This window comes from Astatotilapia calliptera, chromosome 5 (assembly GCF_900246225.1).
Source record: "Astatotilapia calliptera chromosome 5, fAstCal1.2, whole genome shotgun sequence".
Lineage (NCBI taxonomy): Eukaryota > Metazoa > Chordata > Actinopteri > Cichliformes > Cichlidae > Astatotilapia > Astatotilapia calliptera.
In genome coordinates this window covers 13,727,344-13,743,527 of record NC_039306.1, presented here as the reverse complement: position 1 = coordinate 13,743,527, position 16,184 = coordinate 13,727,344, and the positions used below count along the sequence as shown (strand labels likewise).

At 37.3% G+C, this 16,184-nt stretch overlaps 1 protein-coding gene across 5 annotated transcripts in view; it reads left to right on the top strand.

The window, feature by feature from the left end:
• raly (RALY heterogeneous nuclear ribonucleoprotein) overlaps positions 1-16,184 on the top strand; it is a 130,276-nt gene that overhangs the window by 76,615 nt on the left and 37,477 nt on the right. For 3 of the 5 annotated variants that reach the window (XM_026167344.1, XM_026167346.1, XM_026167345.1), the window contains exons 2-4: positions 2,312-2,640; positions 7,703-7,772; positions 8,874-8,921. In XM_026167344.1, the coding sequence (XP_026023129.1) occupies positions 2,385-2,640; positions 7,703-7,772; positions 8,874-8,921 (374 nt within the window). In that variant the 5' untranslated portion in view covers positions 2,312-2,384. The remainder of the gene's footprint in view (positions 1-2,311; positions 2,641-7,702; positions 7,773-8,873; positions 8,922-16,184) is intronic. The other 2 variants (XM_026167343.1, XM_026167341.1) reach the window with 1 other exon arrangement.

The window sequence follows — 16,184 nt, the reverse complement described above, 5'->3', positions numbered from 1 at the left end:
GTCATTGTTCTAACCAGTATTCCAATGTCCATACAGAAGGTCTAAGATAACTCAAAAGTTTTAAAATCAGGATCCGCGCAGTTTTTTCTAACCTTGATAATTGATGAGTCTGACAAAGCTTTGAATATTTGTATTGTTCTGGTGTTTGGCACGATTTCCAGCCCCCACAGAATTCGTTGAGCTCCTTCGTCTATTATACTTAGCGCTGTTTTCTGTGTACCAAAGTTCTTCTGTTTCATGTCATTGCTGACAGAACAACAAGTTACATTTTTCCATCTCCTGTCTGCTGACTCATCTGTCAGTTTTCACTCCCACTACTCTGCTATCAGTAGTTTACATAAATCACTCACTCATTTGCATGATTCCCTTGGCTTTTTGTAAATGCCAAGTTTATATCTGAATGTCAAGTACAATGAAGCCATGATGAATCAAATTTCAAGTGAGCAATGATCTCCTGGAGCTTTACAGCGGTTTGTGATAGAAGTAGTTAAAAGTTCTTCAATGGTGGATAAGTTACCTGAGATCTCCTCACTTAGGGCTTTGTTTAGGGCTTAAACTCTAACACTGGTTTTGGACACTTTTAACTGGTATGAATCAAATATCAGCAGTTCCTGTTTGCAAAGCAATCATGGGTGTGGAGGACAGTAGAAGTATCAGTACTTTGACTCTAAAGAAAGATTAAAGTGTTCCTAAACTTTTGATTAAGTTTGTTTGGTTTCACATCCTTCCGTGCATGTGCAGTATTTGGACGGGCGGGGGGCATGCACCCCCAAGTTTGTAAATGTGATAAGTCAAGAACAAGGTGACATAAGACTTTCAAACTGATACCATAGGTGAATCCCTGTGGCCTTGAACCCAAGTTTAAGGTCAGAAGTCACATTTCCTGAAAATCCTGTGAACTCAATAAATTGAAAAAATGAATTTAATTTGATACCACAGCTGCATCTAGTTCAAATCCCATGGCCTTGGCCTCAAGATCAGCTTTTCTGAAAATCCACTAGGATTTTCAAAACGCAGGTGCATCTACTAGGAGGCTGAGGGATAACACTGGGAGCTGCCAGTACTTTTATTTTTGCCATCAGCATTTCTCTTCTCTCCCCTTCTTTGTTTTGATGCTTCACTGTCCACACACCTGTTCTGTTTTTCCTCGTTCTTCTTCTGTTACTGATTGATAGTGTTTTTTCTTTGACCCTTTTAATCTTCTTTTATGTTTTAAATGTTTTTTACTTTCCTTATTTATCATTTTTTCCCATCTTTCATGTTACTCATTTATCCAGCTGTTATTAACACAGATAAAAGGAGGAGATCACTTTGTGGAGAGGGTGGTGATTGCTACGTGATGCTTGTTATATTAGTTTTCAAATTCTGCTCTGTCATCGATTTTGGTTGTCTCGTGATAAAACAGCTGCATTTTGGGCCACCATAACTTATTGGATCAGATCAACATTGTTGCTTGTTATCATTGTTTTTCTAGATATTCAGATTAGACTGTAGCTGTTCTTTCCTTTTCACTTATGGAAGTGGTTAGTAATTACATATAATTATAAGTAAATACAATTTTAGTCCCTGTTTTGTGAAAGACTTTATTAGAGGAATGAGAAGAGCTTAGTTACTGCAGTTATTGCTGATCGGCTGTTCTTTCAGTATTTGTTGTATTTATTCTCTTTAATTAATGAATCTATAGGAGAAGAAGAAGACTGAGTGGATTATAGAAAGTGGTTTGAACCTAAAGCAGCATAACTAACAAATGGTTTAGGATCATCTGATCCCGAAATAAAAACAGGCTTCATCAAAGAAGAAATGTTTATACATGTAGATGAATTTTTGCAAAAAAGAACTTTGAATTTTAGAAAATAACCTTTCAAATCCTTGTAATGAGTCATATCATGTGCACCGATGTCTTTAAATCTGTATGAATAATGATCGAGTGCCTGTTTATTCAACAAAGAAAACTAATTTTCTTTCAGTCTAAAATTAAAGGCCCAATTTTTATGACTAATGAAGTAGAAAAGAAGTGGGAGGAGAGGGAAAAAACTTAAGAAGAATTCAGAAAATAATCAGCATAACTAGAGTAATTGGTTGCTATTGTGTGGAGAAATACATACATATACAGCTGTTGTCTGTGTTTTTGATGGGACATCAGTCTACCCTGATTTTAGTGTGTTGAAAAGGAAGAATGTTGGTAAAGAAATAAGCATTTACCTCTTTGCTCAGTTATGAGAATAATTCTTAAATGTCTGTCAGTGAGACTCCTGCAGCTGTCCTCTATTATCTGTCACTGAAACTGAAAATGTATCTTCTCTCTCTCCAGATACTTGTCTGTCTACATTGCTGCCTTCCAATCCATCCATTTGGCACTTACCTCCATCGCCATTCTCTCCAGGATGTCACTGAAGGTACAGACCAGTAATGTGACCAACAAGACAGACCCAAAGTCCATCAATTCACGGGTGTTTATTGGCAACCTGAATACAGCGGTGGTCAAGAAGTCTGATGTTGAGAGCATCTTTTCCAAGTATGGCCGTGTGCTCGGCTGTTCTGTGCACAAGGGCTATGCCTTTGTCCAGTACGCCAGTGAGAGGCATGCCAGGGGAGCTGTGATTGGGGAGAACGGCAGGGTGCTGGCAGGACAAACACTCGGTGAGTTGATGTGAAACAGCATGTGAATTGTAGTTTTACTTAATAAAAAAAGATGAATAAAACTTGACTTTTAGGACTTCCACATTGCGAAAAGACACTGTTGGTCTTTTGGATTAGATATTCAGCTGAAGCTTGTAACCCACAAAAGGACTGATAGATTAATGGCATCAGAATCTACAGTTTTGTTATAATAAAACTAACATCCAGCAGCTCTGACTACAACAAAACTCTCTAACCTGTGACAACCCTTAAGCATCATTACATTCAATTTCCTCTTTAGTCTGTCTGTCTCTCTCTCATATTTTTTTGTTTTTGCTATTGCGGAGGAAAAAACCATATCAGAGGAGCAAAAACAGTTAAGCGGAGTGTGCCTTTAAGCTGCTGGAGTGATTTTCTCCCCCTGCCTGCTCCCCTGGCGAAGCAGGAAGAGACGAACTGTCAGTGAGCTGGTGTGAAGAACTCGACTGGTTTATGCTCAGTCACTGCAGGGCTTCAAGCACATTTCTTTAATAGCTTCTCTCAGTGCGGCGTGTGCGAGAACGAGAATGTACGTGAATGAGTGCAACTGAAAGAAGCATTTCTCTGTGTGTGTGTGTGTGTGTGTGTGTGTGTGTGTGTGTGTGTGTGTGTGTGTGTGTGTGTGTGTGTGTGTGTGTGTGTGTGTGTGTGTGTTTATGTGTAATGGAGGATAAAGCTGTGACAGCTAAGGGGTCTCTAAGTGATGCTCTCTGCACCTCTGCAGCTTTTGTGTAGGTGTGCGTGTGTTGCTCTAGAAATCATATAAAAGCCATCTTCTTTTTCTGTACCAAATATCTTTTCATTCTCTTATCCTGTCTGTTTCCCCCTCTCTGAGACACTTTTTAAACATGGCCACTACCTTAGGGATTCAGTTTCCTTTTTAACAGAAGACTCAAACAATGCATCCAATGACATGAAGACAGTTTATTTTGAAACTGTCAAAAGACAAACTCTGCTAACAGACTGCTTGAAAAAATAGTCATAAAAAAGCAAAAAAATGTGCAATACAGCAGAAAAAAGAAAATCATCATAAGAAGAATCATGCAATTTTCAGACACAGTAAAATTAACAGTTCACCTGTAATACGACCACTCACTAGAATGGGTTTCAGGAGACTTGGGCAGCCTGAGGTCTACAAAACAAGCTGTAGTCCTCGAATTCTTAAATCATATGAATTTCCAAATATTTTCCAAATATGACAATATTCCTGAATCATGGTCAGTAACATCACAAAATCAGTTATGCAGCAATTAAAAATGCCCCATGATGTTTGCTTTTGTACATTTTAACACACGTGCAACATGTTTGTCAGTTATCAAAACCATTCGTATTTAAATTCATGGGGAACATACGTATATACATATACATGTTATATACCTATGTGGTATGTGACTTTTGTTGCTATGATGCCAGGTCTCTCTTGGAAATGAGATTTTTAATCTCAATGAGATTTTTTACCTGGATAAATAAAGGATTAATAAAAACATGAAGTATATTGCACTCAACCTGTTTGTTTCCAACTATTTAAATGTTAAATTAAAAAAAGTAAATCAATAAGCAGAATATAGAATTTGGCTGATATATGTAGCTGCCATAACTTTGCTTATAGCTAACTTTATCTGCACAGTATTAGTTAGTTTGTAAGAATTAAAAACAAATTATAATAAATAAACTCTATAAAAATAATCAGCATGGATTACTTCACATATGCAGGCATAACCACATATTATTATTACAAGAATTTATGTATAATTATGTCGTCCGAAAGTGTTTTCATAAAATCTGGTGTCACCTTTCTCTTCTCAGTCTAGTCCAGCGAGGTAGGGAGGAATCAGTAAGCTGGTTTAATACTCACCTAAGGCACAAAGAGTACTGTACAAGGTATTTGCCTCAGTGTTGTCCTCAAACTTCTGTAAACACTGTAAAACATGAGAAAAAACCCAGCATGTTGTGTCATCAAACTAATATTTTGACCTTTTGCTTTAGATAAAAAGACAAAGTTAGTGCTCCACCCAACGTTATCATATCAGCTGAGAGTAGTATTGATTCATAAACCACTATTCTAACAAACTACTAATTTTAATGCGCTGATCAGCTGACATGAGGTGTTTTTACAGACTGAAATGACTTGCTCCTCAAAGGGGCATTGTGTGTGTGTGTGTGTGTGTGTGTGTGTGTGTGTGTGTGTGTGTGTGTGTGTGTGTGTGTGTGTGTGTGTGTGTGTGTGTGTGTGTGTGTGTGTGTGTGTGTGTGTGCTTGTGTTTCCCTTACAGGCTTCCTCTTTAAATAGCAGGACCTACAGGTAAAGTCAGTGAGGCATATGGAGCAGCAGGTAAACTGTGTGTGTGCGTGCGTGTGTGCGTGCTTGCACAGTTTTTCACTAGGTCATAGAGGGGAGGGTATGTGTGTTTGTGTGTTTCCTGCAAACCAATGGACTCCAACCATTTTCACACCTGGCTGGAGTCACAGTTCTGGATCACTGCCTCAAACTCACACACACACTCACACACACACACACAGGCACGTGCACACTCTCCTTCACGGTGAAGTTAAAAGGCTTGAATCTGTAGCCTCTGGTTGCTGAAAACTCACTTTCCGTCCTCATCCTCGCTCCATCCTGTTATTATCCTCAGTGGATGCTTTTTCTTCATCTTTCTTCATCTCTGTCTTCATCTTTCAACATTTCTAAGCTAAAAACAATTGTCTGCGAAATTTAGTAACTCCGTGTTTTCCATCACTGTAAAATGTACAGGTTTGTTTTAGGCGATAAGACCTCATGTAAGTTCAGAAATGTTACATCTGCCTTCGTAGTATTTGCTACAATTTGCTTATCCGTCAACTTCAAATCCTTTTATATACTTTTCAACTTGTGGTGATGTCTTTATGCTTCAAGTGCTGCCTGCACTACATAAAATTTAACAAGACAGGAGCATCACCTTATATTCAAGCAGAGGAGGATTTAAGGGGGGCTGGTATTGGATGACTAGCATCAGCTGCTTTTTTTAGTAGCTCACAGGCACTGGCTCATTAGCAGTTTGTTGATTAACAATCATACTCAAACAGATGAACAGAACGGCCAGTATGAGCTTAGACTGTTTGCTCTCCTAAAATGCTCGTGTCACCAGCGTTTCCGGTTGCTTCCTCTGTAACCAGCCCAAACAGCTCTCCATGTAACATTTTGTTTCTGCCTTAACTCACACTGCATTACAATAATGTTATTAAAACTACAATATTATTACATATTGTTTTATCTGATTCTTTATTTAATATTTCTGATTTTAGCAACGTGCTATGTATCCTCTCCTTGTAGTCAAATACGATCACAAACTAGTGCTAGTAGTTTTGCAGAACTGAGATCACAATATTATTGATTTATTACTAATTTAGCTTAAGCAACAGCAATTTTAAACTAGCCGGTTTTCAGCAACTTTTAATTTATTTTATATTTGAGTGTATTTTACTGCTTTACTGCATTTGTCTGAATTTTTACTTCAGTAAACTTTACAATCTAAAGATACTTTGGAGAGTGAAAAAACCCACGTGAACACTGCACATCAAACCTGAAGAGGTATTTTCCCAAGTTGCCAGTAATTTTTGCTTGGAAATATCTAAATATCTCACTAATTTGTGAGAGGCTGCAGTATCAGTGCTTGATTCCGAGTTCTGGGTTCCAGTCTGATACAAATCTGCTGAACCTTTTTCGTCTGTATGGAGTTTGTTTCCTCCAGTTTTGTAAGGCTTTCATAGAGATGCTCTGGTTTACTCCTACAACTAGAAAGTAAATGCTGTTCTGTGATAGACTGGTGAGCTGTGGTGCTCCGTGACCCACTGCATGCTGGAATTGACTCTGGTGCTCTGGTGACCTTGAACCATGAAGTGATTTAGAAATGGATGGATGGTGATTCATCAGTGCAAGTTCTGTTTTCCCCCTCTGTTAGCAGACTAGCCATTAACCATCTACCCATGCTGGGTGGAACTAAAGCAAATGAGCTCTAATATTCTGTTAAATTTAAGACCACAACGTAGGAATCAGCTCATGACATTTTCATCATTCATAATGACAGATCCTTTGTTTTCCTTTCACTGTGTAATTAACAACACAAATTTGAACCAAAAAAAAGAAAACCTTCTCAACAAACTGTCTTTAATAATCTTACAGTGAGGACGCTTTGTTCTTAGTTTCTCTACTATTTCCCCCCCCAATTCATTCAAATCATTTTGCCTCCTGAAAACATACATATTCCATTAATCCTAACTTGGTGTAATTAAGTTTTCATACTTTAGTTGATCATAATTACTATTGCAGTATTTACAAAACATTAGAAGAACACAACAATTATTTCAGGACTTGAGGGGAGAAAAGTGATTTACAGATTATAGTTGTTGCCTCAAAGGAAGATGATACTGGGTTAAAACATGCTTTCCAAGGTTTGTTTGGTTGTCAGTCTGTCTTTGTTAGACCTATGGTTGACAGACAACCTCTTCAGGGTATAGCCTGCTTTTATCCCAGTCAGCTGAAATCAGGCCCTCCACGTCTTTAACTGGATGTCTGATTCAGAAAGTTTGCTGACAGTTTCTTTCTTTTTTCATTTTCTTTCATTTTATTTGGCCTACAAAGCAGCTACATATATTTTTAATTGCTTCTACAACCATGTAATTATTGTAGAGCATGTACTTTGGATGTACTGTTATATTCCTTTTTGACATAAGAGAATGAGCGAAGTAACAAACACAGCTGAGGGGTTAGTTTCTTGTTTTTTTTCCCCTCCCCTTCTGCACAGTAAGGGGAACTGACCTAACAGCTGGCACTGTTATTGTTGTAAAATAGCTCAACAGCTACCTCTAGTGGAAGTTACAAGATAACACAGGAACTGTCTTAGATCTAAGTTAAAGGCACAGTTAAAGGTACAGATAGGGTTACTGTTTTGTGATCTAGCTACAATACTTTTTAATGATCGATTAATATAATTTTATTTGGTAGTTAACAGAGTGTTTGTTCTTTTTTATATATATAAATATATATATATATATATATATATTCCAGATATCAACATGGCGGGAGAGCCAAAGCCCAGACCCAAAGGCCTGAAACGATCAGCAGCTTCTCTCTACAGGTACACACTGCTATTTATCAGACTTATTGATTATTTGATTAATGTGTCACTCAAATTCCTAAGCAGCTCTTTGAGTGTTTCGGGAACTTGCTAAAAAGCTTCTTTTTAAGGCCAAGGGATTGATTAGGAAGCCTGGCAGAGAGTAATGTGACCACAAACGGTATTACTACATAAACAAATGCACACACACACACACACACACACACACAAGGAAAGTTGTAGTATAGCATCAAAACCACCTACAATGCATAACAACAATTTTCCTTGTGGGATCAATAAAGTTTCTATCTATCAATTTGTAATAAACCCACAGCAGACCTCAGGCCTTTCAGCACTTTATTCACAGTTGCTTGTTTACACACTGGCTGCAGCTGTTCAGCTCACAGCCACATACTCCAACAACAACAACACTCAGGACCCAGCACAGCCTCACAGCCTTTTAATACAGGTGCGGCGTGATAACTAATGGCGCTCAGGTGTGTCCGCCTCACCGCAGAATATCAACCGACCACGCCCTGCCGCACTATCTACAAAGAAGTAATGAGGACTAAGAAATCCTTATTAAAGTCTGTTCTGAATGATTTTATTTTATAGTCTTTTCTTTATATTTAAATTGGTGCAGAGTCATGTTGTACGTCACTCTACCATTTAAACCTGTCATTGTCTGAATACTAATGTAGGCTCATAGCTACCAACTGTCATACTGTGACGCTGGTCATTTTTAGTGATAAAAGGAACAGGTTTATTTTTCGACCTGCTGCTCTTCACTCTGCTTCTCAGGACATGCTAACAGACTGTGGATGCTAACAGTAATTTTAAAATATGTGTCATAAATGCACTCTTGGCCTCTAGCAGTCTGTTTGAAGATCTATTGTCTCTTGTTTTATCTCTGGTTTGAGTACCTTTTGTCTGTTTTTCTGGTTTCTTTCCCACACAGATTGTAACTATTTTATACACTCTTATTTTTCATTTGTATTTTTAACTATAAACTGCATTGAAAACCTTTTTTTTGTCATATTATTGTGCTTTATATGCAGTTTCATGCTCGTGTAATGAAAAATACTCTATGACTCTATGTTGTGCTGTGCTTTTTCTACCCAGCGGCTATGAGTTTGATTATGACTACTACAGAGAAGACTTCTATGACAGGTAACACATGGACTGTTTTCAGCTGTCAGCAACAGGTTAATCATGATAACCCATTTAGGTAACACATGGACATCTCTATCCAGCAGTAACAGAGAAAGTATGGTTTTTAGGCCTTTTATTGGTTTCCAGTTGCAGATATATATATATATATATATATATATATATATATATATATATATATATATATATATATATATATATATATATATAATAAAAGAAATTTGTAAAGGTGAAACTATTGGGTTGGATATTTTGATCTATAAAAAAAATGCCATAAATTTGAAAAAGTTACAGTATATCACTTGTTTCATTATTTTACAGTTCCCAGTTTCTTCCCAATAACCGTGACCACCCTTTACTTATCCAATAACACAGTCCCACCCCCCCACCCCCCATCTATTAACCACCACTTTGCAATACCAAATTCTATGTGTCATAACCCAAATTGTATATACATAACACTATTATTTACATATTTACTTTTTAACAGCGGATTGTATATTTGCACATTTTATATATTTTTTCTGTTAATACTGTTGATACGTATATACTGCTGCAGAATTGTGCTTCAATAAATTATTTCTAAAAATTTGATTTCACATATGTCAGCCTAACAATTTAAGAACCATAAGGTGTGATCTAAAGTTTTTGACTTTAACGTAACTGATTTAAATCAGCTTTCCCATTAAGATTTTCCAGTTATACACTACTTTCAACTATTTTTAGCTATTGTTATTTTTAGATCATTCCCTTCATGACCGCTTGCTCTTCCGTGTCTGCAATTTCACTCTGGACAAACATCAACTTCTGTTTCAAATGAACACAAATTACGTGTGGAGGATCTTTCTGATGATGATAGTTCGGTTTCTGGCTTTGACCCAGATGTTTTCAGCAGATTTTATTATTGGAGGCCTCCAGGCTGAGACTGTCAAAGCAGAGTTCTAATACTCAGCAGAAATGACCTGTGTGCCAGCACATTGAAAATTCAGGACTTTTTTCACCATACCGTTTGCTCATCATCTGTCTTACATACCAGTTTTTGCATCCCAGAGAGTTCTCCTTGTCCCTAAAATAAAAAGTCAAAGCTAAAGTCTTGATGTTGGAATTTCATATAAAAGAACCAGAACATCTCCTAATGACGAGCCACTACTGAAAATGCAAAAATGCACGCCTTACTTCACATCACAGAGTCCAAATGCTGTGATAATGGTTAAACAAGGTCTTTTCTCACTGTTTCATGTGCTGGGTCAGATCTCATTTAGTGGGAACAGTGGGGACTTTTATACTTACTGATGAACTGCAGCTTTTTTGAAGAGACTGATTTATATTACGGTGCCCACTGTGGAGGCTGTCACAAATCCTTACAGCAGCAAGATTCTATGAGCTGATATTTATGACAGCAAAACTTGACAGTTGATCAGATTTAATACTAACACAGCAGGAAGACTAACAGTATCTTTCATCATAGTGATAAGATCTACAAGATTTCAGACAGAATCTTTCAACACAATATTTTCCTCCTTAAGAGCATTTTTTTCTTTTTCTTTTTTTTTGTACCTTTCTTTCAATAAGTCTTATCAGAGAAACATCTGGTTGAATTTAGACAATTTGAATTGACCTCTGCAGTCATGTCACAGTGTGGTAACTATTACTGCTCTGGCAAGACCAGGTGAAAGTCATCATCAAAGGCATTGCAGTTGTGGTTAAAAGAAAAATAACTTCATCTGTACACCAGGAATTCCTCAGACTCTAAGCTAATTGTTGTTCCAGTCATGTATGTCTGAAATGATTTTATTCATTAGTGTTAAGGCCTTCAAAATAAAATTTTTACATATTTTTGTTTGGTTTTGCTGCTTTTTTCTTGTTGAAAAGAATAAATAAAGTTTTAGGGGGAAAAAATAAAATTTGGAATAGGCAAGATAAGTCACAAAAAAAAAAAACTGGAACCTTTTTTCATTTTATTGAAGAGTCTGAGCAATCACTTTCAGTCCACCCTGGAAAAAAGTGAATGTAAGTGATAACAACCTCTTTAAAAGTTATTTGGAGGCAGGTATTCCATTTAAGGAAATAAAATTTAAAGTGTGGGTTGTAGAGATGGCCCTTGATGTGTCTGCTGTATTTGATCTGGTGTGAACCATCCCCAATCTCAATTTCCAAAGGACATTAAAGGAAGAATTGTTCTTGACATGCAAGAAATTTAATACTGTTATTATTCTCCTACTTACATCAAAAGCACAATAAATAATCCTAAAAGACATGAGAAACAGCTAAAATTAAAAAAATTAAAAAGCAGAAACCTCTACAATTTGCAAAAAAACCCCAACTTCTTTCTTGTTTTTGTGTTTTTTAAGCTTTAAAATAAAGGATACCATGAGTGAAAGATATATCAGTTTTACAAAGACTAAAGGTTCCACAACACTTCAAGACAAAAATAAAAAAATGAAGTGCACACCATTAACGAAACTTCATTGGAGCTGTTGTACTTCATTTGCTACCTCAAGGCTTCCACGCCATATAATGGCTGAAGGTGGTGATGGTGAAGCTGTTTGTGACCTGACGTTTGGGATAGTTTCATGATGCACCAAGACAGAAAAAGAAAGAAAGAAAAACAAAGCACACAGGAAAAAAGAAGAAAAATTGATCTGTTGATGATCTGACTCCAGATATGTCCTAGAGAGGAAAGCTTTAAAAGGATATGCCAGAAATAGTGATGAATTGAAATACTTTTTTGGAAGGGAAATGGTCTAAAATTCCTTCTTGTCATTTTTCAAGGTTCTGCAAACAGCATCAGGAAAAATCCTTTGAAAGTCCTTTGAAAGTGGTGGCTGCTAAACTAGGTTCTGTTCTACGAATCACTAAATTGAAGGGTTCATATAATTTTTTCCAGACTTTACTGAGTGATGACGAAACTGCATTAAAAGGCACGAAAATTACAGCCGTTCGCGTGTAATGACACTGTATTTACATATAATTGTGACAATATGAGATCAGACCATATTAAGCATATTCACTAATCTTAGTAACTCAGCAAGCAGGGAGGCTTTTCCTCTTTCAACTTTCAACAACTACATGTGTGAGCAGAACAGAAAACAGAAGTTGCTTGGTGAGAAGAATCTATGATAATGCATCCAGATGACACTAGATGTTAAAATAGTATCTGTATCCAATCTTTGCATTTACCCAGAGGAAAGAAAATCACTAAAACAACAGGGGGTTATTCGGTGTCATTATATGTTGAGGTTTTTGAAGCTTGTGGTACCAAGCATTCGTGTTTCAAGATGGTCATGCTAACAGTTTGAAATACAAAAGTCTAATGGAGTGAAGTGGGGGTAATTGAGGTTTCTCCGTCTCCCAGAGAAGAAGACCAGTTGCGTTTATTAATCCTCTTATACATCACAATTCCACTAAAGTTTACCTCTAAACAAAGAGTGAACTGAGAATTTTGCTCTCAGGGGTGTTTGAACACATGGCTAAAATGTGGGCTAGTGTGGGATGCTTGCCTTGGGATGCTTCCTGTAACCCATGCAAACCCTTTCTTTCACTATTTGGGTGACAGAAAAAGATATGTTTGCCTTTCTGTAAAAGTTACCGCACACCACTGCTGTTTAGTGTCAGATTATCCCAATAGAGCAATTCGCTCTTAGAGTACATGCTTACTTGTGGTTCTTGGAGCTGCTAGAAGCATAATGGAAAGTATAGCCTACAGCTATTATAATTTTCTTTCTTTAAAAGGCAAGCCTGAAAGCCTGTGGAGCAGTTCATAATTTGGGTTCAGATACCAGACACCTTCCGCGTTAAACTTTGTTTTTTTATTAAAGCTTATGGTTAGGTCAGCTAGCCCTGAGCCATCCCATAGTTATGCTGCTATAGGCTTTGGCTCCTGGTGGACTTGATCCATGATGCACTAAGCATTTCTTCCCCTCTTGCCTGTATATACTTGCATTACATTTATATGTTATGGCTGCATGTCATGTCACAGCAGATGGCTGGGTTAGGGCCCTGTCTGTGACTGTTGGAGGTCACTTTCTGTGAGAAGGGAGATCTTCTTTGCCAGTATTGCCAAGTGCATGCTCATAAGGACTTTTCAGATAGTTTCCATCTAACGTTGTGGGATCTTTACATTGTGATTTGAAATGCCTTAACACAGCTGTTATTGTGAATTGGTGCTACATTATATATTGGCATGTATTCCTTTATCCATACAATTTCCACTTCTAATAATCACCCACACAGTTTCAAATTTGTCAAGTAATATCAAATTTCCACCCCTTCAAAGGCTGACTGCTTTCACCCCATCTCCAGTTTAGAGAATCGAAATCAGCTAAGACAGCTTGTGAAGCATTGGGTTTGAATTCATTTGTGTAAAACTATAAAGAAGGTAAACCTCAAAGCAGCACGAGTCAGCTGATTAAAGCTTGTACACTGGAACTGTCAATGGAAATTATCGCCACTACAACCAATCTTTGTGTTCCCCTACCTGCTGAATCCCACTTTAACTCCTGACTGTACTCTTTTTCCTGTTTAACTGTGGAGGCAAAATCAACTCTATAATGTAGGCAACAGAAAATTAAGGTATTTTTAAATTGTTTTTCACTGTGTCCTACATAACAGATTTAAACTGAGTACATTCATGAAAATTAGAATTTAGATTGGAATAACTTTCATATTCATTTTATATTATTGTGTACTGAATTAATATAGCACATGACAAAAATAGCTGGTAGAATTGTCCTTTAAAGTGCTCCTTTTTATTTTCATACTTGGAGTACATTTCCGAGTCTGTACTTTTTATTATTTATTACTTTAAGTTAAGAAGTTGATTGAGTACTTCAGCTTTTAATTTTTTCAAAAATGTTCTTTTACTTAAGTATCTCTACTTTTGCCACCTCTGAAGTTATTTTGTTTCTAGTCCAGGGTGGTATGATTGTACAGCAGACATCTTTAATGACATTAGAAAACAAGAACTGGGTGAACAAGTTTGAAATGTCAGTAAGTACATGACTTTTGACCACAACTGTTTGCTACAGTATACGTAAATATAACTGAAGTAATGTTGCTTTGTAATGTGTTACACCCAACACTGGTTATGCCATATGCACACTCAAAATCGCAGAGTTACAAGGAGAGCGTTCTAACCTGCAGGGCAACTAACAATATTTGGAGAATATTTAATATCACAAGTATATAAAAATTAACTCAGAAGAGGTAGCAGAGAAAATAAGCATCTTTCTACCATCTTATTCTTTCACCAAATTATTAGGAGTGTAAATATGTTTTATGAAAAGATAAAATTCCTATATATTGGAAAGACTAAACTGTAAGCTCATAGTAGGTTGATTTGATGTCACAAGGACGGAATGAACTGAGGTGCAGACCAGCGGGGTTAGAAAGAAAAGTCACAATTTTATTTACACAATCACCAGGTGAAACTATATTCAGTGCGAAGGGTTATGGATTTCCAGGGAAGGAAGGGAAACAGGTCCAATAAACACACTCCACGCTCTCGCTCTCCACTCCTTTGTCCGTTGTCGCGTTTCCACACCACACCACATTGCCAGACTTCAGGGAAAACAGGTCAGGAAGCAGGTCCAGGGAATTGAGGTTACTCAGCAATCCAGCAAAGAAGCCCACTGAACCACCATCTTAAATAGTGGCTTGGGCAAAGAATGCAATCAGACAGATCCGTGGCAAGTGGTTGATTACACCAGGTGCGTGGGCCAAGGGCGGGAGCCCAGGTGAGCTCAACCCACGCAGACAGAGGAAAGACAGGAGAAAGAGAGACAAAAACAACATGTGGCCTGAAAACTAGGTCAGACATGGAGACTATGACTCTAACCCCCTTTCTGTTGGAAGACTAGCTGAGGTAAATATTGTATGTGCTCACAAAGAAACTGGAACATACATCTAACCTAGAACTGTCACTAACCAGTTTGGTAGATAATAGTTATTATTTATTTCTTGTCATGTTCCAATATACTGTCACTTGCGAAAAAGTGTCTAAATTTATTTCATTCAGCATGCCATAAAGGATTAATGGCATTTGTGTGGATAGCATATGCAATCCTGTGAACCCAGCGTAAACCAGTTTCTGTGGTTTGGACTTGAAAGATCATTTATACGCACCATCAGTTTGAAATTAAATAAGCACCTCATCCAAGGATTACCACAGCATGACTCTCACATTGCCAACTTATTTAAAAGACAAGTATATCAGAATTGTAGAACGAAGTGGTTGCTTCCTACAACTTATTTAATACTTGTATATACTATTAGGACAATATTTAAAGAACACACATATTTAATGACTTCCCAATTGTAGACCCTATACATGTTTAAAGCTAATCAGAAAGAAACCGATTCGTGTATTTACACCCACAGCAAAGTCAGTGAAGTGTATGCTCACACTTACTACGCATGCACAAGTCATGGTCTTAACAATAAACAAACGAAAAAAAACTTCTCTGTACATCTCTGCCACACCAGCTGTGAGCCTCACGCAGTGTAGATATCTTCTGTCAACAGATATCCTCTTTTAAAATTAAAAACTAAATTTAAAAAAACAAAACAAAACAAAAGACAGCCTCACTCTAATTAATTGTGGCTTTCTTTGCTAAAAATCAGAGCATAGGAACAACAGAGAATTTATGGCCAAAGGTTTGTGAACACCCTTGTGTGGCTGGTGAAGATGTTAAAGCTACATTCATAGGACATTCATATGCTGTGATAATAATTCATTGCTCTGGAAAAGATTAGCACAAGATTTTGAAACCTTTCTGCAGTAATGTGCTTTCATTTAGCTACAAGATCATTTCAAAAGTTGGGAACAGGCTCACAGCCTTATCCCAAATAATGTTTGATGGGGATTGATGTGAGCCAAGTTATTCCAGGCCAAACTGGCAAAAACATTGCTTCATGAACCTGGCCTTGTTTACTGTTACAAGTTTAGGATCATTGCACACACAACAACTTGATTGTATTGTGTATTTACAAATAAAGCATTACATCAGTGAGTTTTTTTGTCTAATATTGGCAATGTGCAATATTCCATCTATTACTTCTTTTATGTGACACTTGCTCCAGACTGGATTGTCGTGTTGGCAGACTTGGGAAAGGGCGGGTAAGATGCGCCTCCACACGGAGGCATCCGTGTCCCATTCTTAATCAGGTATCTGAATCAGCCACCTTAACTGGCTTATTTCCAAAGCTTTCCAAAGAACAGCACTGCTACGCAGAATTCCTTCCAGATGTTTACAGTCGTATTCC